The sequence below is a fragment of the Drosophila montana genome, unplaced genomic scaffold (assembly GCF_035044405.1).
Source record: "Drosophila montana isolate Dmon_TW-CO22-7 unplaced genomic scaffold, ASM3504440v1 contig_3031_1, whole genome shotgun sequence".
Lineage (NCBI taxonomy): Eukaryota > Metazoa > Arthropoda > Insecta > Diptera > Drosophilidae > Drosophila > Drosophila montana.
In genome coordinates, this window is record NW_026997907.1 from 1,944 (window position 1) to 25,558 (window position 23,615).

A 23,615-nucleotide genomic window follows, 5' to 3' on the forward strand; every position below is an offset into this window, starting at 1 on the left:
GGCAATAAGTGCTGGCCAGGGTGAGGGGGAGGGGATAGGAGACGGTCAAGGCCTGCAGTGCTGGCCAGTATCAGGCCAATTGTAATGCATATTTGATTTGTATTTACGTACAGAGCAGCACAAATCGATTGTCATGCGAAAGGGGGCGGGAGTTGGGAGCGAGAACAAATGTTTTGCCATTACCAGCAACAACAGCAACAACCACAGCAACAACCGCAATTGCAACACCATAACAGAGAGAAATTTTAAAGGAGCAAATATAAATAAGCGCTGCATTCATGGCATTCCATAAAAGTTAATGAAACTAATGGACGAGCCAAGGACTGCGCTGCGTATACGCAATATTTCTGGCTGGCTGCCTGGCTGCTTGGCTGGCAATTGAAACCTGAAATGAAGCGGAAAAATTAAATGCATTTTATTGTTGTTACCGACAATGGCAAACGGAAAGCAGTCCATTCATAAAAATGCCAAACACAGCAGCAACAAAAACAACAACAACAACATTGGGCAGGCAAAATAGCAACATCTCGAAAAATCGAAAAATCAAAACAATTCACTGTAAACAAATTTACCTCGCCTCGCATGTTTATATCAAACGCAACAGAATATCATACGATAGCCGATTTTCGGGGAGGGCAGCTGCCGTTTATTGGCTGATTGCTTGATTGGCTGCGATGTGACTGAAGAAAATGCCTATAAATATATATCCCGTCGACTAGCCAAATAAACAGAAAAAGCGTCGCCGCGTGAACTTTGCCAGCCTTCAAGCGCATTGTTTATTCGAATGGAACTTTTTACCTGGTCAATTTGATGGTATTTAAATGGAATTTTCATATTATCATATCGCATTAATAATTTGTATGCCCAATAAGCTTAAGTAGCATTAACTTTTGATGGGAAATGTAGACATAATCGATACTATAAAGATTTTTGCTCTGGTTGTTCACAGAGAACTCCGAAATTAGTAGAATCCAAAAATAAAATAATAAAACTAATAAAACAGCAAAATTATTGCATGTGTTCTTGACTTTCCACATAGTTTAAATTTATTTCACATTTTGGCAAACATTTATTATCTTCCGCTAAATTAACCCAGTAAAAACATCTTCCAGTTGAAAAGTTATTCAGTTTGTTTTGCCATTTAGAAACCTGTTTATTTGGACTTTGCTATCTTAATGCTTCGCTAATAGAGTTATTGCTGCTGTTAAAGACTTTATATATATCTTGACAGATTTATTGGAGCATATGCAATTAGTTTGTTTTTAATTGCCGCAAGGCAACTCGCATCGATATGTGCAAAGTTTTGCTTTTAAGCAAAAGCAGAAGATGCCCTTAAATGGACCGTAAGAATGCAGACAAACATTTGAACTTGAACAACAACAGCAAAAATAATGTCTACGGCTGTCAGCTGAAATGTTACAGCGACAACAGCACACACACACACACACACACACACACACACACACACACACTCGTATATATATTCTGATGCGCTCGCTTTACATGTTTGTGTGTCAGAAAAGTGTCAGGCTGCATTTCATATGGCTCATCCGGACGAAGGCTGTCACAGCGGGACGCACGGCATGTGACATTGCCGCGGACGTGAAACCAGTGGAGCCTCGGACTAGGACTCGGACCACGGCGACAGACTCTTCTTCACAGACAGTTTTCACTAATTATCTGACACGCTGCTAGGGGCCGAGACCGAAACTGAAACTGAAACAGAAACAGAAACAGAAAGAGAAACAGAAGCTGGGGACGGGTCGTGGCTGTTGGCTGGGTGCAGGGCAGGGCCAGGACATACTGATGCTGCAGCTCGTTGCGGCCAAGGACTCATTTTGAATGTGCACACACACACACACACACACACACACACACACACAGCACACATACAGCAAAGCACACACAAACTTTACGTGCGCATCTCAGAACTCTAATTTCAAAGGTCGTGCCAGTGCAAAAAGCGTTTGCTATTTGTTCTGTTTTTATTTACATACCCTGTATTAGAAGGCTACGTTAGAAAGGGTATTTTAATTAGGACGAACTGTGCAGAAACACATGACAGAAATTTGGATAAACTGAGAGATTATAACTACTATAATGGGAAAGGTTTAATAGTTTGCCTGTTGCTTTTCTGTTAGTGTTACTTTTAGATATTATTATCTGTTAATGGTAATGTAACAGCTGCTGTTATTGTAACTAGCGCTGTTAATGTAATACTCCTAAAGTGCTTTAATATAAACTTTAATATAAACTTAAAGTAAGCTTTAACAGTTTCTGTTAGTGTTACTTTGAAATATTATTGAGCTGTTAATGATAAGTTAAATGTAACAGCTGCTGTTATTGTGACTATCACTGTTAATGTAATACTTCTAATGGGCTTTAATATAAACTCTAGGTAACGAACTTGTAGAGTATCTGTTAGTCAGGCAGCCGCTGAACATGGCCTTTTGCTTCTTTTTTTTTGCCACTGAGCTTCTCTCGTTTCGGTGTCATGTTTTTTAAGCCATGTGCATGTTTTATTTGGCATTCGCCTTTTGTGTACGCGCTGCATTCGCCACCACGCCCACTAAATTGTTTGAAGGCCGTCGCGGCGAAAAGAGGCGTCAATAATTGAATACCCAGTTGAGAGCATCGGCCATAAGCAATGTTGATTAAATTTAAGCAGCCGCCGTGGGCCCAGCTAATGGCATTTACAATTCTGAAACTGATTTCAGCGGCTAATTGCACTCCATAAATATTAACAATCGCCATGGCCCCAATTGCGCCAATGCGATCAGTCGATTTGTAAGCTAGCCAAAATCAAACTTGAAATATTACGTATACGCCATGCTGTACGAAATGTATGTGACCCACTGTGTGTCCAAACCCAGAGCTCAGTACACTAATTAGGCAATATTAATGCTTGCCATTGACATCTGAAACCGAAAGTAACTCGCTCGCAAATACAATCAAATAAAATTTAATGGAATAAGAGTGCCAAGTGCTTGGGTCCAACAAATTTCTGTTGACAAAAAGACGCCCACCCACACAAACACAGACACACACACACTCGCATGGGCAGCAACAAGCAGCAAACGCATTCTGGCTGTTAACAGCGCTTTAACAGCTTGTGAGCGTAGCTCGAAGAGAGCGTAAGAGAGAGAGAGAGAGTGTGGGAGCTGGGTCAGCAACAGGACGCGCGCTCTCGCTCAACTGTTGAGCGAGCGCTGCTGCTGCTGCGGCTGTTATTTACATTTTGCGGCAGCAACAGTTATAATTTTTGCCTTGCCTTCTCTTTATGTCCTCGAATGATTTATTTTTGGACTGGCTGCGACGCCAGCAGCGGCCCTGCCGAGTTAAGGCATGTGGTTTTGTTTAGATTTATGCGTGCGCTCTCTCTCGCTCTCACTCCCTACTCCCCACTTTCCGCTCTCCGCTCACCCCCTCTGCCTTGTGCTTGCACGCTTGGCTTGTTTGATATTGTATTCTGCAGCAGAGCGGCGGGCGGCAGATAAGATGCTAAGCACTGGGGCTATGGCAAAAGCAAATGCGGTTAACTTTGCCCATGCAAAGTGCAAATTTATGCATTCAACTTTTTCTATTACCCGGCCGTATCGTTTAATTAGCGCCTGCCACATGCCATTTAAATGCACGCGCTTGAGCTCTAGCCTAAATGTGCAACTTTCTTCAGGGCTATCCGCCTTTGCCATGTTTTGCATTTAATCACTTTCTGTTGTTGTTGTTGTTGTTGCTGCTGTTGATATTGCGGTTGATGGCGCCATTGTTGTGACCTTTTTTTCTGCGCCATTTGCATCTCTGTCGGTGGCAGGCCTACTAATACATAAGCTTCGCTATGGTGTGCTTGTGTTTTTGCATATTTGAAATGTCGCCGTCAACATGCACAGTAGAGCACTGCGACTGTGTCTGCGGAAATGAAAACAATATCCATTTCCATTGTATATTTTTATTTGCTGGCAACGACAGCAGCAGCGGCAGCGACAGAAGAAAGCGCAACGGCCGTGGGGAGACCTGTCGCTGGCACACGCCCAATGGCCCAGAGCACAGTGTCCCAGTGTCCCAGTGCCACAGCAGCAGCAGCTGCAGCTCCCCAGTGGCAAAGAGTTGCCAACATCAAATATAACTTTAACTTAACTGTTAATTTTGGTGTTAAAATTCAACTGTTCGTTAAGTTCCGTTCGAGCTGTGTCGTAAAACGCATTCCTTTGATTCCAAGTAAACAAATAACTTGATTTGTGTGTAAACAGGCCTAGTTAATTCAATGTAAATTTAAAACCAAATATTTATATAAATGTTTATTACTTCTTGCGAAAGGAATGTGCATAACAGATCGTTTTGCTTTGATGTTTCGTTCAGTTTGTAACAGACGCGCGTTGATCATAACATAATGTTAACATAATGTTAGCTTCGCTGTTGTGCTTAGTGGGAAAATCTTATTTTGGCGCAGTTTCAATTGAATTCTGCACCAATGTGAACAAGGCGCACCTGTGCGTGATTGTGTGTATGTATGTGCGTGCAACAAGTAGGAAGCAGCATTCATGAATAAAAAACGAATCAGAATTTGAATCACAAAAATGTGCAAAACTATTGGCAAACTGTTGACGGGGCTGGGCTGGGCTGAGGCATGCGTCCTTGTCTCTTGGCGGGCTATTGAACCGCCCACCCATTTGTGTATTTTTGCCAGTCTAATGTTTTTTTCCACTGTCTTCGTTGCAGGTGTGCGCCATTTGAACGTAAGCGCCACTTGGAGCCACTTGCAGTCACAATAGAGATTCATTGAGTGGCCATTGAGCGGGAAACGAGAGTGCCGAAACGGCCAACAGCTGGGCAAATATGCGTTGCGGCAGCATTAAATCCATGTGGCCGCCAGCCTGTGGTGTGGCAAGCACATGACAAGGACCAGCAGCAGGACGTGGACGTGGACGTGGACGTGGACGAGAACGAGGACGAGGACGTGGCAAGCGTGTATCAACGATCAACGGCAGCCAGGCCGACAATAATGCAAATAGTCGTAAACAGAAACTTTAACAACAATAACAATAACAATAACAGCAACAATAACAGCAACAATTGGGGCAACAAGCAAAGGCAACACTTTGAGCAGAGAAAGCTAACTGGTTGTCAACATGGCGGATGCGGACGATAGCAACAGTGGCGAAGGCAGCGGCGGCGGCAGCGGCGGGGCCGGAATAGAGTCGCGCCGCGATTCGCTGCAGCTGCTCACGAAGCTGGACAAGGCGGTGTCCACGAATGACGTATTGCTGGATCTGCAGCGGGCGCTCACCTACGAGGCGGTGTTCAGCACGCTGGTGCAGCACAAGATGCAGGCGCTGAAGCGCGACTACGAGGAGCACAAGCGTGCCAAGCGCAAGAAGCGCAAGAAGTCCATCGGACGCATTTTGTTGCCGCGCAAGCTCTTTGGCGCACGCCGCTCCAGCAAGGAGGAGTCCGACGCGGAGGAGGTGCTGCCGGGCGGAAGCCAAGCCAAGACTGCCCCAAGACATGTCGATGACATTCAGCTGGCCTCCGGCTCACTGCCAGCGCCAAGGCCGTCGGTGCTGGCCACAGAACCTGCGCCGGAGGACAGCGTGGCCAGCACGCTGAGCAACTCGTCGGGTCACCAGGCGACGCAGCCAGGGCACAGCCACAGCCTGTTGGTGCGGGCGCAAACGCACACGCCCGCCCAGCAGGGCAGCAGTTCCGATGAGAATGTTAGGAACGCAGTGCGGCAGGCCGAGCCCGAGCCCAACGGCGACCCGGCGGACTATCTGACACCGATTGCCTCCTGCTATGACAATACCTCCGCCACGGCGACGGCGACGGGAACGGCAACTGCAATTGGCGGCACACATGTCCTGCACAGCTCCACCATGGCGGATGACAGTCTGACGGCTTCGCTGCACGGCAGCTTGGAGAGCCTGTCCTACTCCAGTTCACGCTGCACGGTCAGCTTTGGCGGTGCCGAGATCATTGCCCTGGCCCATGCCGATGCCGAAACACGCGAGCGCCTCCGACTGGCCAAGCGGTTGCGCATTCTGGAAGCCAAGTCGATTAGTGCACAATGTAGCCCCATCTTTCCACGCAGCGTGGCGCGTTCCTTGCAGCTGCCAATGCCGCAGCAGGCGGTGAGTAAAGCCAGAAGTGGGCTAAGATTAAGCATTGTGTCCCTTTAAAGTGACATAACTCCGACGTGAATTCTGGCGAGATTATGTCGCATAACAGCGGAACTATGTCGCTGTAAAAGGACATAATCCCGGCATGATTCATGGCGGATTTATGTTGTTACCTCACAGTTACAGTAACAGCAACAGTTGCAATAATAGTAATAGTAACAGCCCTGTTAAGTATAACAAGGAAGCAGTTATCTAATAATGTTACTGCTAACGTTCCTGCTAATGTTAATGTTAAAGGTACTGTTACTGTTAATGTAACGCAGCTATGTGATATGGTGTCTGATCCGATTGATGCTATGCATTTCCTGACAAACTTATAATACACTCGAAAGGGTATACAAATTCGGGTCATGAAATATGCATCAATTAAAGCAGATGTTTCCCCAGTTTTTACTGTACCCTCTCCCCCTCTCTCTCTCTATCTGTGTCTCTCACTCTCTTTTCAGCGTATCCACGTGAATGTTCCCTCCAGCTTGGCCAGGCCGCCGATGCAGCAGGCGCCACCGCCGCCGCACGTGGCTGTGGAAATCGAAGCGCTGCGCGTACCACAGACTCAGCTAGTGCATCAGCCACCGGAGGCGATGCCGCTGTCGCAGCGCAAGCGGCTGCTGCCCAAACAGGTGTCCTGCACCGAAAGCTACTCGGGTGCTGGCAGCGACTTTGACGGCGCCGCCGCCGCCTATGCGCGCTATTTCTCGCGACAGAATACGTCCGAGGATAGCGCCAATGTGACAGTCAGCACGGTGCTGGCTCAGAGCGACTCGCAGTCGCTGCACGCACTGCCCAGCTATGCGAACACGCCGACAGCGCCGGCCGGACGGGAGCCGGAACGCCTCAAGTCGCGCAGCACCGGGCTGCTGGCCATACGCCGGCAGCGCATACCAGAGGCGACTGTAATTCCTATCGAGGCGCAGGAGGAGCAGCCGTTGCAGCCGGCACAGCTGGCCGAGAAGCTGCAGCGCATGACCTCAACCTCAACGGGTTCCAGTGTGGCGCCCACTGGCTGCTGCAGTGCAGCCAAGTCTGTGGCGTCACGCGCCAAAGAGAAACACTTTCAAAGCTTTAAGCCCACGCTGGCCATGTCCGCGGCGACGGCAGCCCAAAGCACCGGCAGCGACGATGAGTACCGACGCCGCAAACGGAAGTACAGTAAGTCCAGCTGCTGTTAAACCAAATCCTATAACTATATAAACCTCTTCTCTTTACTCCCGCAGAGCGACATCATCGCTGCTCGGATCCAGCGCTGGTCTATCCCACGCCCAATGGCCTGCAGCAGTGTGTGCATGTGCTTGGCCAGACGCCCGATGCCCAACCCATGTAAGTCCAACTGGCCAGTTAGCCCACATCCACTCACACCCACACCCACGCCCAACACATGCATGTCCAGCAACGCGTCGCCTGTCATTTAATGTCATTTATTACCCGCAGACAATGCCCCTATGCCGAGGACTCGCCCTGCGACCTGCAGCTGGACATGGACACTGACGGTGATAAAATCGACGACCTTGAGCACATGATGCCTGGCGGCGGTCATCAGCGACATCGCAGAAAGCATCGGTAAGTCCCATACGCTATCGCTTCATGTCCATCAAACTGTAAGTTCACAGTGGAACGGTAGTCAAAAAAAAAAAAGAATATTTTATATATTTAAATATAATTTGATAGATAAGTATCAAGGGCCACGAATATGATCACAAGTAACTATCCCAAGTTAACTAGCCTAGATTTGTAAGCAGAGTAACTATAGTAAATTAGTAACAGAGACGGAAACAAAAGACGGTAACATAAACAGTAACAGAGGCATTAACAGAGGCAATAACAGCCTTGTTAAGTATATTAAGGAAGCAACGATTTGGTACTGTTAGTGCTAATGTTACGCTGCTATTAATGTTACTAGTTCTGATACTGATATGTTACTGTTACAGCTTCTGTTATTGGACTACTAAAGCTATATATCTATCTACCCCTAAGATTTGAGTAACATGAATATATTTTTAGTTTCTGAAAAACTATCCTTAAAGCTATTTTTGCTTCAAAAATTCTAGTTTTACAACCACTGTACGTCCCGGCTATTTGCCCAAGCTAAGAAATGATTAGAGAACTTATAAATGAATGCGCATTAGGGCCATTGATGGACGTTTTGGGGCAGCTGGCCAGTTGGCCAGTTGGTCAGCTGTGTTGGCAGCCGTAACAATAGCGACATTCTTTGATGTCCTTGGGCTGCACTAATAAATGTGTCCAGCTGCAAAGCGATTGTCAAACAGCGCCTAATGCATTCCCCCCGGGTGCCTGCCCGGTCCGAAAAACTAGACAAAAATTGATTGACAAGCTTTGTGTGCGTTCCAGTTAGAGACCGAGAAAGAGAGCGATAGAGAGAGAGAGAGAGAATGAGAGAGGGGGAAGTAACGGTATTCGCTGTCACCACCTGGCCGGAACCATAAACCTAAGCCCCACTAACCAGCTGCTGTTGCCGTGCTTTTTTTTCTCCTTTTTTTTTGAAAAAGCAGCAGGCACTTCCGCTGTGAAACGAGTAACGGTAACCGACGCCATGTTGTTTTTGTATCGAGGGCGGGGTGGGGGGAGGGCGGTGGCAGCGTGCAGCGAGCGGGGAAATTGTGGCAGCTTTGTAATGCGGAAGTTTTTGCAAAACCCAAACGGAAATAGTGCAAATATGTTTAAGCGGCTCTTGTTGTTGTTGCTGCTGCTGCTGCACTGAGATGATACGCCAGGCTAGCGGGAGCGATGAGGAGGGGAGGGGGGGGTTGGGACGTTGTGTGTTAAGTTGTAGAGTAATTGATTGAGGTATAAATTCTAATAAACGCTCCTCCGGCGTAATAGTATAATAATCTAAATCTCAAAACTTTATAATACTTAAGGGAAAACTCTTAATAGTCTCTATTTGGGAGACTTTTCAACTAATTGGAAAATATGAAAAACGTTATGTAATATTTTAGGCTATTAGAATTGAAATATTATATATTTTAATTGGATTCCAAAAAATGACATAATTTTTTATGTCTTTTCATAATGGAATTTTGCTAGATTTTAAATCTACTGAGTTTTTCAGAATATACTAAAAAGATAATACCAAATTATTAAAAATAGACGGGAAATTTTCTGGTTCTACTTTTCAAGAAGAAATATTACTAGTCTTAATCTTCCGTAACCTTCCTATAGAATATGCCTCTGTGGATCAGATCCTTCTTCGACTTAACTCTTTAATCTCTCTATCTCCCTCTCTCTCTCCCATTCTACTTCTCTCTCTCACTCTCTATCTATCTCCCTCTTTCTCTCGTTGTACCTTTCTAATAATTTTTCCTTGCAGTCATCGGCACAAAAAGCGTCATCGCCATAAAAAACCCAAAATACTTGTGCAGGATTTGGATACTGAAGCTATTAAGGTAGGTGCAGCCCCCATATTATTTTCAGCTCTATTCGATAAGTATCTAATTTTTATATTTATTCGGTTAACAGGTGATCGATCCACATGATCTCTCACAGCGCGCACGCTGGACAATCATTGCAACTGCCTGCCTTCTGCTGCTGATGTGCCTCATGCTAATCGGCGTCACATTGCGAATGGCACCCATTATAGATGATATGGGTAAGCGATTTGTAGTTCCTTAAATGTACCCCTTTGCATATGATCCATGCCTGCCAAGCAGTCCTGTTAGTCTTAAGCAATGCAACTCTAATGGAACAAGTTTTAGGCAAATTATATGAATGATATATATAGTATACATATATATGTTATATATATTTAAGCGCGTATTATCCTTCTTTTGTGCTTCGTCATGTCAAGCTTTGTAAATATAAATGCATAATTAGAGCTTACTCTGAGCTCTGACACATACACATAAAAAACCTTTGCAGTAATTCCTTAAGCCATACCAAAGTCGGTTTATATTATGCTCTGTGATATATTTAATGCCTTGTGTATTGTATTTTTTTTCGTTATATTTCCAATTTAGAAAACTTAACGAAATGTAAGTACAGGCACAACAAAAATGAAATCGAAAATTTGATGCCCAGCAGCAATTTCTTTGTCTGAAATTTAAGTTGATATATTTGAATAATCCATAAATTTCTGTTCTTTAAGAACTGCTGCTAGGCTATCGAAAAACATAATATGCTTACGTTATGTTAACAGTTCTCAAATATATTTTATGCACAATTTATTTTATATATAGAGTTTAAGCGCGGTGTGTTACCCATTGAAAGCGTCCTGAAACCCAAAACTACAACCTAGTGTTAAGCCTAAGCCAAAAGCTTCTCTAGAACTGTTATATTGTTCAACTGTAAGCTTTTTATGTTAAACTGTTTACATGCTGTTAAATGTTAAGTTTGTGTTCGCACGCTCTTAGAGCTTTTGTTGAAGCAACAGCTTTAAAGCTTGCATTTTAACTGGAGACTGAGCTTAATTGTTGAGTCGGAGCTTTCGATTGAGCTTTTGCTCAATTTCTAAAGCTTTCACTCAAACTTTACATGCGCTTATGTGTGCCATTGTGTTGCATAACAGCACAGTAATAGCCGCGGAACTAGGACATCGTATCACATGTTGCATTTCGAACCACTCACAACCACACACACACACACACACACAATAGATGTTACAGTTGCAGTTGTGTGTGTGTGTGTGTTTGGCATAGATTTGCGTGTTGCTCGATATTTTGGTTGCCTTTTGAATTTGCATTGTTGCTGTCAGTTTGTTAGTTGTTCTGCGGATGGTAGCTGACTTGGGTTAGCTTGTGGGAGGGGGGAGGGGGAAGGGGCTGGTTTGTCGCCCCGCCCCCGCCCCGCCCCACCTGACTCACATATATGGCCCCAACCAGCTGTCAGCATCCAGCATCAATCATAAATTATAATTCACTGACTCGCACAATTTAAGCTTTGAATGGTTTCCACGTTCTTTTGACAAAGATTAAAATTGTAATCAACTCTCCATTTTTTTTTAATATTTTTTTTAACATATATAAAAAAACACATTGTTCTTGTGCATCAGAAAATGAAAAGTGTGGCTTAACGCATGCGAAATAACGATTTTTCTGGACTGTTAAGTTTGCAGTTTGCTCAAATTGTTTTGTCAGAATATTTAAATCCAAGCGGGCATTAATATGAGAATATAATATAATTATCATTAGGAATCTCTCGATCCTTCATGTTTCTTTAGCTTATGGAAGGGTAAAAGACATCAATTCTCACGATATATTCTCCATATCTCAAGACCGGGATTTGGATAGACTCCCCGCATAATATTTATATATTCTCTATGGGAATAACCTTTCTTTATAGCTCCTAGTAAAACCTATAGACCCTTCGTGCACTCGTCTAATAATCTATTCCATCTTTTCTTTATAGTGCACATCTTTGGAATATCCTGTCCAAGAATATTTTGTTTTGCTTTGTGCCTGCCCACAACACTCCCGAAATCCATCTGCCTTCTTCATACAGCTTTAAAATATTTAAAAGCAATTAAAAGAACTCCAGATAGGATTCCCAAAAATTAATCTAATGCACTCTATTGTGACTAACTAAATGCTGCAGGAACTTGTAAGTTTAGAAGGAACTTCAGTTAGGATTTGTAAAAATCAAACTTAATTTTTATATTGCGACTAAGAAAATGTTCACGGATCTAGCAGAAATATACGCAACTAGAAAACTGGCAGTTCTTCATTATGATTTTTTTAGATAGTCTAAAAAAGGGACTTACCAGTGTTGATCAATGCCGCGTGCTGCTGGCGAACTTCATTGGGGCCATGTGCTGAAATTAATGAAATGCTGATTAGAAAATGTAGTCAAAGGTGGCTGCTGCTGCGGCTGCTGATAAGCAAAAACTTTATAGGTGCGGCAAAGTGTGAGGAGGAACTAGCTGAAGCTGAAGCTCAAGCTGAGGCTGAGGCTGGTTGCCGCACTTAATCGGCAACCGCGCTGGCCACAATGGGGTGCAGCACAGCGTGACAATGCCTGGTTAAAACTAATTTGTGTGTTGGCCCCCGAGGCTAGCCCCAGTCTACAGGCCCAACAAACACACACACAGATACACACATACACATACAGCTGCACGCACGAGCGCTCTTTTGGCAAATGGCGAACGTAGACGGAGCTGCTGCTGCTGCTGCTGGTGCATTGTGCGCTGTGTGCGGTAAAATGTAAAATGCAGTTATGCATTTCTTAAGTTGAATCAGCGGCAATGACAAAGCGGCTGCGGCACAAAGACGCGCCTTGCCAAGTGCATCTATGTGTGTGTGCTCCTGTGTGTGTGTGTGTGTGGGACACTCAAAAATGCAAAGAACCCAGCTGCGAAAATGCCGTGAAACTGCGAAGCTGATGACGTCGCCCGGGCGCTCGACTCTAGCCGCAGCTGGTAGCTGCGCTGGGCGTGGCAAAGTTTTTCACTGTGCACACACAATTTCCGTCCGCCCCCATTTTTTTATACCCCGAAACCCATTGAAAATGGGTATAATGTATTTGTGCGAATGTATGTAACAGGCAGAAGTAAGCATCAGCCGAGTCGATCTAGTCATGTCCGTCTGTCTGTCTGTCCGTCTGTCCGTATGTATGAACTTAAGGATCTCAGAACCTATAAGAGCTAGAGACTTGAAATTTTAGCTGTAGGTCCTCCTAGTCCCCGCGCAGATCTAGTTTCTTTCCGATATTCCATAACTTGCCCCGTTTCCAAGTAATCGATAAAAATCGATATCGAAATCCTGTTTTTTGAGCAATTTCGGCAAATAATATGAGCTAGAGTCACCAAACTGTACATGTAGCTTCTAGAATAGTATATATATATCGAGTATCTTTCATTTTATACCTATCGCCTGTCGGAAGAAGTGGGTTCAGGGTATCCCCTAGTCGGGAGCTCCCGACTAGAACCTCTTACTTGTTTTTTTCGTTTCGTTTTTCTGCCCGCGGCCTCAGCGTGTGTGTGTGTGTGTGTGTGTGTGTGTGTGCGTTGTCATTTTGGTTGGCTGCCCGGCGCTGTCGCGGCTGCCTTTTGTTGTTGTTTCATTTACTTTGCGGCATAAAACAAATGCACATAGCTCCGCTGGTTATTATCCACTTGCAGCGGCACCAAAGTGCCACCCGCCAAGATGACTAACAATGTGCCCCGTTGGCCGTGTAAGTTTCGCTTCTTCTTGTTCCTTGTTCCTTTCTCTTTTTTTTTTTTTTTGCCTGGCTTAATCAACACTCTGCTATCGTCAGCGTCAAACGTTGTCGCTGTTGTTTTTTTTTATTGTTGTTTGGACCACAAATTATTTTCATAGCTTTAGCTTAAAAGCTGAAATGCCGGCAAGCTGCGTCCGCCACGCTCCTTATCCTACTCCTGCTCCTGTTGTTGTTGTTGTTGTTGCAAACGCATTGCCATTGCCATTGGCCCTTGGCGCTGGCAAAGAATTAAAAATATTTACAGTATTCCAAGTGAGCGAGAGAAGGCAGCTGGCAAAACAAACAAGCGCAATCTGCATGACTTGGACGTGGTCCTGCCCAGATATGAAAGCCAACATTGCAGGAGACAACGCACAAAGCGAATCTCCCAGCTAGCAGCGGCCTATGTGTATGTATGTATGTGTGTGTGTGGTGTGGTGTATGTGTGGTGTGTGTGTGGTGTGTGTGTCACAGTGCCCAGCCCTTGGCTGCGGTTACAACAAAAAAAAGCATTCCAAACAAATATGAGCAACATAATTTTATAACACACAACCGCACACACTCTCGCACACACTCTCACACACACACACTCACACACCCCTGCACACGCGCACACAAATAATATAAGTAAATAAAAAAGTAGACTTGAATATCTGCAAGTTTTGGCGCTGAGTAAGACGCAGCTTTCAGTCAGTTTCCACTAATTTGTTGCCGAAACCCCGAAAAACAAATATCGACAGCTCGACTGGTTTTTGCCTCGATGTCCCCAGCTGCTTGGCTTAGTTAGTTCTGTGGCTCTGTCACGGATTAAGTCCTTGTGAACTTTTCGTGATTAATGATGCTTTGAAAACTTGTCATTATTTGACTGCCCCCCTCCCCCCTAGCTTTTCGCTTTTCGTATTGTGTATCTATTTTGTGGGCGCGTCATTTGCATCTATGTTTGGGGAATTCATCATTAAAATTGTACTTTAGGCTGCTTCCTATTAGTCCAGCTAAGCCCCTTTGATTATTTAGCTGTTATTTTGCATATTTACTATAACGAGCTTCGCTGCGCCTTTCTATGCGATTCTCATAACGTCAAGTCTCACTCATTAACTGAGTAGTTGTATCTCACTTCCTCGCTCTCTTAACTCCTCTCTCTCTCTCTAAATGTCGCCTTTCTATGCGATTCTCATAAAGTAAGGTCTCCTGTTTTATCTGCTGCTTAAATAAGCGAAAAATAGAATTAAATTTTTATATTTTCTTATCTATCGAGGTTTGCGTGTTGCTGCTGCTTTCATTTCTTGAATACTGTTTGGTCCTTGAGGTTCTTGACTTTCGTGCTCAAAGCATTTAAATGCTGTGCAATTGGTTTTGATTTCCGTTGCGGCCCCACACTGTTTTAATTGCGGCTGCTTGGCAAAGTGCCTGGCGAAAAGCCAGGAAAAAGCAAATGAAATTAGGCATATTTAAGCAGTGAATTAAGTGGAAATGTTTGCTTGTAAATGTATAATCAGTGCAGACAGTCGAAATAGACGTCCAACCAGCTAGGTATTTGTTACAGACACCAGCTTGAAGCGACCGCGGCTAATGAGTTCCAGCCACAAGCAAAAGCCAGACGCGGTCCGGGGTGTGAAACCCTAATGAGATGAATGCTCTTTAAAAACTTACACAAATATTTGGCAATTATTTAGTTTTGCGGGCTTTTCGATAGCGTTTCAAAGTCCCAACATTATAATAAGCGGCCAGAACAAATGTGTGTAGTACATAAAAAGTTGGCGGCGTGAATCGGCAGCAAAACACAAAAATAAAAATAAACTCGAACCGACCCGGCCTGGCACGTTCTGCGGGTGCTCTGTGTGGGCCGTTGGGCGTGTCAAAAGACAAACGCCAGCACAGCAGCTGCGGGTCAGCGGCTGCAAGTCGCTGTTGTCTTTTTTAAATGCTCATTACAAAATGGAATTGGCCACAAAAAAAAAAACAAAAAGAAGAAGAAAAGTTTTGATAAAAATCCTATTATAAACATAAATAAATAGAGTGCCAGCAGGGCAGGCAAATGCCAGGCCCGCACACACAGCAACAGGACACACACACACACACACACACACACACAAACAGGACTCGTCGGCTGTGCAAACATTGCGAGCTCTGACTTGTAGGCACAACGTCGGCGCAGCAGCCTTTGCCGGCAAAGTCAAACAATGAGGCAGCCCAGTCCTTAAAAGGACAAACCGAAACTTCATTAGTGCCTCTCATCTAGCATCTCGACTCATCTCATTCACTATGTACAAGTATACATGAGGGCTGCAGGCCAGACACTAAAATTCACATACAAATACACTGAGCGAAACGCAAAAGACCATTTTATATTTAAGCGTAGCCGGGTGTTTTTTAAGAATAATATCCTCCCATTATCATAGATTGCTTCCCAAGAGAAAAAGATCCTCAAGTTCAATTCTGTATATCTGATGCATCAATTATATATGAGATATATATAGCCACACGAGTTTTTTAAAAATATGAACCTCATATCATGTAGTAAGCAGTCCCATTTCAAATGGGTTCAGTTCCAGAACTGATTCTACATTTAATATCTTAAAACTTTTACTTAAAACATAAGAATAAGATGACAAAATATTTCTCTAATAATAAATATTAAACGCTCAAAGAGCTAATTGCTGGAAGAGGCGAACTTGAATTGTGGAAAAATATTAGATATCATATTATATTCTGTAAGGTTTAACTTACGAGTATTCACTGTAAGCCTGAAATTTATATGACTGTGTTTTACAACTCCTATGCCAAAGTTCTCACTAATTTTCAAAGTTCATATATATTTGTTTTTGACATTCCTTGCTAATTTCTCTCACGTGTAATTTCTACACGTGCTTTTCTAGCTAGGAATTTCAAATGAGGCAGTCTTTTCTCCTTCTTTTTTTTTAGTAGTTTTCCGCTGAGCGGCTTTCAGTCGCCAGTTAGCAGTCATTGGGTTGGCTTTTCTTGCGGTTTATTATGCGCACGGTTGACTGTAGGCATATTCAATATTCATATTTCGCAGCGAACGGAAAATTTATTGCCTTAAAAGAAAAACCAACACACACACACACACACACACATGGCATGCTCGTAGGTGTATGTGCGGAAACACATTGATTGGGTTTGGGGCCACTTGTGTGCCATCTTGTGGGTAGCTGAAGGGGGGGGGGGTTGGGCGGGGCGGGTGCTGTTGAGCTGTCGCGTAACCTTTTGTTGCCATTCTCGAACTAGAAAATTGTTTGTTTGGCGCAAACCGTTGGGCGCAAAAATTTAATCTCAAATTGAAGGCATTTTTGCACAGCGGCGCCTAAGCGAAATTGCCTCGCACAGCCGCAGGTGACATTTCAAGAGAATTTGCCAAAAATAAAGGTGAAACAGAATTCAAGTGACCGTAAATGTCGCCAAGTTTTCTTTTGCTTTAAGCCAGTAAACATTTTCCGACCACAATTGCTGCACAATTTCGAACTAATATTTGTATTCACGCAATTTATGACTCATAAATTGAGTATTTTGTGTGTGTGTGTGTGTGGCTTGTTTTTTACTTTCCCTTATGGGTTGTTGCCAGAAATTTATGAGCTTGTCGCCACGAAAATTATGCTAAAATTATTTACTTAGAAAAAGAACGGACAAGATTCCATTTTACAGAGTTAGAAAAAAGTGCTTGCCAAAAAGAAGAAAGTTGCGAAAGAAGCATTCGCTGCGATATATTGTACTTATCTAATAATATATATGTAATTTCAATAAGTCGATCTTAAAGGGAAGTCTAGCTTGGGGTGAGCAATAAATTTAATAATTGCTGCGATGATAGGGAACAGGTAATCCAAAGCCAAAACTCTGTTCAAGTTTTGCCATAATAATTTCTAAAGTTTCAACTTTAATTATATTATTATAGATAATTTTTTTAATAATATAATTATTACTTTTATGATTTTTTATAATTATTGCCTTTAAAGTAAGGCGAGAGTTTAATTACTTTGCTGCCATTATACAAATTAGTGTTTTGTTCAGTTGACATGCCATAGAGAAATTAAAGCTATCAAATCGGTTTGCATCAAGCTTTAATTACACTCCATTTGTGTATATCTTTTTGGGAGCTTATTAAATTGCATGCTGATTGGTTTCTGTTGATAACTCGGCTGCTCGGACTGACTATATAAATGCGTTGAATATGCACTGAGAAATCAGTAACAATTTTCACTATGAAGCAGTTCGCATTATTTGGTGTATTCTTCTTGATGCTGGCCGTTGCCCTGGTGAGTGGGAAAAAACCTCAATAGGTAATCGTAGCTGGAGATCTAACAATGTGCTTCTCGTGTGTGTGGTTATGTAGGCCGCTATGCCGCAGATGCCAGAGATGCCGCAAATGCCCGGTAAGCATTTGGGTCAGATATTAAACTCCGGTTTTCTGAAGCAGAGCGCCGGACAGCAGGGACCACCACGTGGCCAGAATGGACCCCCACCGCCGCATGGCCAAAATGATCAAAACTAAATATGGAATACTGGACTTCGACTAACGTAACTGGGCAAAATGAAATGTATTTTGATAAAATAGAAATAGTTTAATAGCACATAACTTTCAATAAAATTTGGCATATGTACATATATTAAAACAGGCTTAATCAGGCTAACATATGTTAGACAACAGTTATTCATTAACATCTGTAAAAACCACAATAACAGTTCCTTACTGTGGGCAACAACATCGTGAACACTGAACATTCTGTTGCTTTACAGCGACTTAGCATAGCAATAACATAACATTCCATTGAAATGCCAACTAACATTTCATAGAATTTCTATTTAACTTTTCAGCGAACATTCTGTGAACTAACAGATACGAAAAGTTTTTAAACATTTTCCGAGAAAGTTGCTAACTGATAAACAATTTGATTGGCAACTTAACCGAATAAAATAATCAATGCTGGAAAATGTTTCAATAAGCAACATTTTAAACGCAGCTCGAAAGTTCAAATATTTGTTAAACACTGAAAGAGAGAGAGCGAGAGGGAGGGGGGAGGGAAAGGAGGAAAAAACTTGTAAGTTAAGAACATGAAGTGGAATGTAAAGTTTTTTATGTAGAACCGGAACCGCAGCTTAAAAGTAAGCAGAAACTTTCACTTAAAGAACAATTCGCATATGCAGCATGCACAAACATATATAACTATAATATATATATATATATATAGTTGTATTTGTATAATAGATGTACATGTATATATTGTTCTCGACTCGCGCATTTCCAGACAAGCAACTGGGACCTTTCCAGCCGGCAAACTTTATTAATAAAATGCACAAAGCGAACGAATTATGAGCATCAAATTCATAAACATAGTCATAGTGCATTGCCGTAGGTCCATTGTGCTGCCAACTAGACGCTGTAGCCGTCCGGGAGGGGGCTGCGATGGGCGTGGCAATGCACTGTTCAAAAAGCGTGTAACTGCAACTTCTTGTGTCATTTATTTCACTTTTACGAATTGCGTGTGCTTATTGCCAAAAATGAGTTTTTGCCTGCGAGCGTTTTATAATTGCATTACCTTGTCTCAAGTCTGGCTGACTTGCCACACCCACTGTGCCGCCCACTGCCCCCACTGCCCCCGCAGCCCCTCACCGCCCCTCACAGCCCCTCCCGCTGCTGCGTCGCATTACTCTAATTTCCGAACTATGTAGCTGGGCGCTCATGTGTGAATGCACCTGCGAGTACATCCAAAAAGTTCTGCCAATGCTATCGCCTTAGCATGTTACAGCTAACACACACACACACTCGCACACACACACACACAGATAGCAGGGCAGGTGCTGTCTTGGATTACCAAATGCCTGATGAAAACTTACAGCTGAAAGGAGAAATATTTTCGTTGACGGCGGGGGCAAGTAATGAATCTGCTTGCCATATCCAATAACCATATCGAAACAACTCGACGCATCCATCAGCATACATACATAATTTCCGTTATGAGCTGCCACGAGGGGGCGTGGCAGGGGCAGGGGCGGGGCAGCGCACACACAACACAGCGAGATAGCGGCATGTCGAGCTGCTTGCCACATTAGCAGCGCACGTTGCAGGGCAGACCATAAACAAAATGCAAGTGGCAAGCATTGAGTGAAAGCTCACACATAGAGATTTTCACTCCAAGCGTGCAACACGTGACGCTACGCATTGAGTGAAAAAGCCTGGCCGAGGCAACACCCAAGGATGCTGCGCCCAGAGTCCAACATGTTGCTTGCCACAGTTCGGCCCACAAAAGCGAACGAAAAGCGAGTGAAAAGCCGAGCCGAGGCGCCGCACGAGCGAAATACACGAGGCACGAGCTCGACGAACTGATAAAGCCAACGGCTGCCTCTGCTGCTGCCGCTGCTGCTGCCTCTGCTGCTGCTGCCTCTGCTGCTGCTGCTGTTGCTGCCACAGCTACAGCGCTTGGCTAAGCGTGGCAGCTGGCTCGCGCTTCGGTCAGTTGAACATTTTCCATGCTGTGATCAAGTTGTCTTTTCCTCTGAGCGCCGAGCGCTGTGCACGCCTTGGACTTGGAGCATAAAAATACGCATTCCGCGTATCGCCAAAAGTCGGAAAAAACAAACAAAATACAACCAAAAATTAATGGCTGAGCATCAAGTGCAGTGCGTTTGACTGTGTGTGTGTGTGTGTGTGTGTGTGTGTGGGAAGCGTGCCTAATGGCTTGAGAAATTGCTGCGTTTTGTAGGCGTGGCTCACAGGCAACATAAAATTGCAGCTGCAGTTGAGCGGAGACCCATAGACGCCAACAACTTGGCCGGAAGCGGGCAATAAGCAATTGAAATGGCGCCTGCAATGCGAGATGTGTGTGTGTGAGTGTATGAGTGTGTGTGTGTGTGTGGGGGTGTGTGAAAGTATGTGTGTGGCTTGTCACAGGCGCAATTGTTAAGAGAACTTTGGCTAACTGCAGCAATTCAGTTGCTAAATTGTTGCTAATTGCAAGGGCTGTGTGTGTGTGTGTGTGTGTGTGTGTGTGAGTGTGGCACTTATACATGTATATGTATGGATATAAATATGTATTTATTTATATGCATATTACAGTTACAGCTCAACGGCAAACAATTTGTGAAACGACGGACTGACTTACATGCATTTTATTAGTACATAATATCAAAAATCAATCCAATTGAATAAACACCAACAACAACTTTTTTGTAACTTAATTACAACGTAAAAAAACAAACAAACAAACAAATAACAACAAAGCGAGCAGAAACAATAACAGCAACAATTTAAACAATTCAACGGTTTCGTCTGAAAAAAAGCACACACAACAAAAATAATAATAAAAAACTGAATTAAAAGCAAATAAAAAGAAATGAAGTGCCGACAAAATTAACAACAACAACAACAACAACAACTGCGGCTGATATGAAATTAAAGTCAACTTGAATGGGCAGCATATCAGAAAGCGTTATCGACTTATCGCTGTTATCGAAATCGATATCGATATCGAAATAATTGAAGAGAGAGAAAACAAATTGAACTTGAGGAAGCGGGGAGTGAGGCGCCAGGGCAGCCAGGGCAGCCAGTCCCAATGAAATCAACGAAGACGCATAAATCCAGCATGGAGCCCAAAATTGTAATGTACAACAGTAAAAATATATACACACACACACACACACACGCACACACATGCACACTCACAAGAGTTTTGCACCAAGTCATGCGTCACTTCACTTTTTTAGCTTGATATTTCTTATTTTTTTGTGACTTAAATATTGAATAATATTAATAGCATTTCATGCTCATTGTTGCACACACACACACACACACAGCACACACACACACAGCACACACAGCACACAATTTCTATGCAAAATCATTTTTCAAACATTTTCTGCACTTAAACGTATACACATATATATATATATTTTTTTGCAAGTTAAAAGCTTTTTGGTCCATTGCCATTTTAGACGCAATTTCAGCTTTCATTTAACAATGACTTTCCCTTCGCACACAAAATGCAATTTGTAATTTTATTCCATTGAATTTAACCAAAAATACTCTCCTCTAACTGCCATAATAAGTAAGTAAAAAAATATATTTTGCAATTTATATTTTACATTGTGTGTTAAGTCTTATCTAACAACTAGCTATTGGCATTATGTATTGGAAAATTGTTGCAAATTGAGTCTGAAGTTGTGGAAAATCTGCATATACAAAGCGAGCAGTTATTTGCTTTCAATTATACGTATTATATCTTCACGCACAATCTACTTGACTCTGCGGCAATTATGCAAATATCAGATATATATATAAATATACACACAAATATGTTGTATTCATGCATACGATTATGTGGTATTTGCGCAAATAAACTTACATTGTTTGTAGACAGACAGAAACACACACAAATGTATGTCTGCGACAGACTTTGGAAATAATTAACTCAGTACGTGTCATAAACTTGAAGAAAAAGCGTCGGGATTAATATGAAAACTGTGCAGCCATATGCGCCGCACTTTTATAACTATCGCAACAAATTTAACATGAACTGAATATATGAATTCTGAGAAAGCGCGTGCTGAAAATTTAATTAGAATTGATTAACAAACATAAAAGTTATTCAAGATTATATTTTCTTTGGTGCTTAACAGCGTATAATTAACAGAATGCTGCTGCTCTCTTTAACAGCTGTTAATGTAGCATAGTTCGCTTATGCTAACAGCGCTGACATACAACTGTACATTTTCTAAGTATTCCATGTGTATCAATAACAGAAACATCTCGATATTGCCTTGCTTTGTACTTTTTGCCATAGTACAGCACTTGTTAACTAGGCGATAAATTGATTTACAGTCCTTACAGAGTCATAAACAGATAACGCGCTTTTCACACATTTCGAATAGTTTGGCATTTGGCAATTTAGTCCAATTGCTCAATAATGTACTATATTTGTGCATTTCGTTTTGCAAAGGGCTGGAGGGCAAGGGCATACCAATCGAAATAGTTGGATAATTAATAATGCATAGATTACCAGCTAAATTCAGCGAGTGTCGGTAATGGTTACCACGCAACTGGGCGTGGCCGGATGCCCAATGGGAAATGTACAACAAATTGAAAAAAAAAAAAACGGCACCTAGAATATTTGAACATTCATTCAATAATTCATGATTTCTGCATAACCAAATGATGTGAGCGAGCCTATGTTAAGTGACATGTTTAATATTTGTGCAATTTGTCGATTATTTTCAGCTGCGCAAATTGTTTAATTAAGTGCATTTAAATATTATTTTATCCAATTGGAAATTGTACATTTGATGCAACAAATCGAATTGGAAATTGCAAGAATTTTTGTATTAAAATATGCAGCAGCACAAGCGCATATCGAATGCCAAAGAATTGGGTAAAAGAATATATGAAGAGTGAAATCTCGCTGTTGGAAAAGCAAGCAAAATTCGAATACTATGTTTCTTAAAGCTGTAAGAAGTAGTCTGCATACCACATCGTATAGATAAGTATGTGTGTGGCATAATAATTTATACGGTCTAATATGCATACATCATTTGGCAAAAGAATCGGCAGAGTTAAGTACCGCACGCAGACAATAGAAAATGAACTAAAACTAAAGTCGTAGAAGCGAGAGTCCGACTTTGTGGCTGAGCAAATTTACATTCAAAATAGATTGAATATATAGCTGACTGATAGTATATATATATATATATATATATAGAGTAGATACATATATGTCGCAGCATAAATCTGTGGCTGCTGCCAATTAAGGAAACTATTTGAGAAGCGGGCAAACGGGCAAAACAACGCAATTTGGATGTCTGCCAAGTGGCTGCAATTATGCTAAAATTGTACAAACACTTAAACAGCCAGCATAGGAGGGCAATTTAAACGGTTTAACAGTCAATCACAGTGGTATTTTGATACCCTACACTGATGATGGGGGGCGGCGGCAATAAACTGTTGACAGAACGTGTACAATTTCCGACTTTCCCGTCGGTTGAGTTGGTTTCTTATTAATTTATTATTGAAAATTCAATTCAAGTGTGTGGCAGTGTATTCGAGTGTCTGTTTGATTATTTCTGCTTGTTTTAATTAAATGTTGCGGCAAATTAACTTGAGCTGCAATCAATTTGCAGCTTCATTCGCCGTAGCTAAGCGATTGTCCATCTCCCGGTCAATTAAAATGCCACCAAAAACACACACAAATTTCCTGCCGGTTAAAAGCGAATTAAGCAGCATTTTAATTAGCCAACTTGAGACGCGGTTCAATGCACGCAGAGCAAATATTTTGAGCCGTGTTGTTGCCGTTTCTC

At 42.7% G+C, this 23,615-nt stretch overlaps 1 protein-coding gene across 2 annotated transcripts in view; it reads left to right on the plus strand.

The window, feature by feature from the left end:
* The first annotated feature begins 5,111 nt into the window (after nt 1-5,111).
* Nucleotides 5,112-23,615, plus strand: part of LOC135430666 (uncharacterized) — a 64,358-nt gene continuing 45,854 nt past the window's right edge. The window contains exons 1-6 of one of the 2 annotated variants that reach the window (XM_064685427.1): nt 5,112-6,125; nt 6,620-7,322; nt 7,388-7,490; nt 7,602-7,730; nt 9,499-9,574; nt 9,648-9,777. In XM_064685427.1, the coding sequence (XP_064541497.1) occupies nt 5,127-6,125; nt 6,620-7,322; nt 7,388-7,490; nt 7,602-7,730; nt 9,499-9,574; nt 9,648-9,777 (2,140 nt within the window). In that variant the 5' untranslated portion in view covers nt 5,112-5,126. Of the gene's footprint in view, nt 6,126-6,619; nt 7,323-7,387; nt 7,491-7,601; nt 7,731-9,498; nt 9,575-9,647; nt 9,778-19,792; nt 19,895-20,385; nt 20,927-23,615 lie in introns of those variants that run through there. The other variant, XR_010436664.1, reaches the window with a different exon arrangement.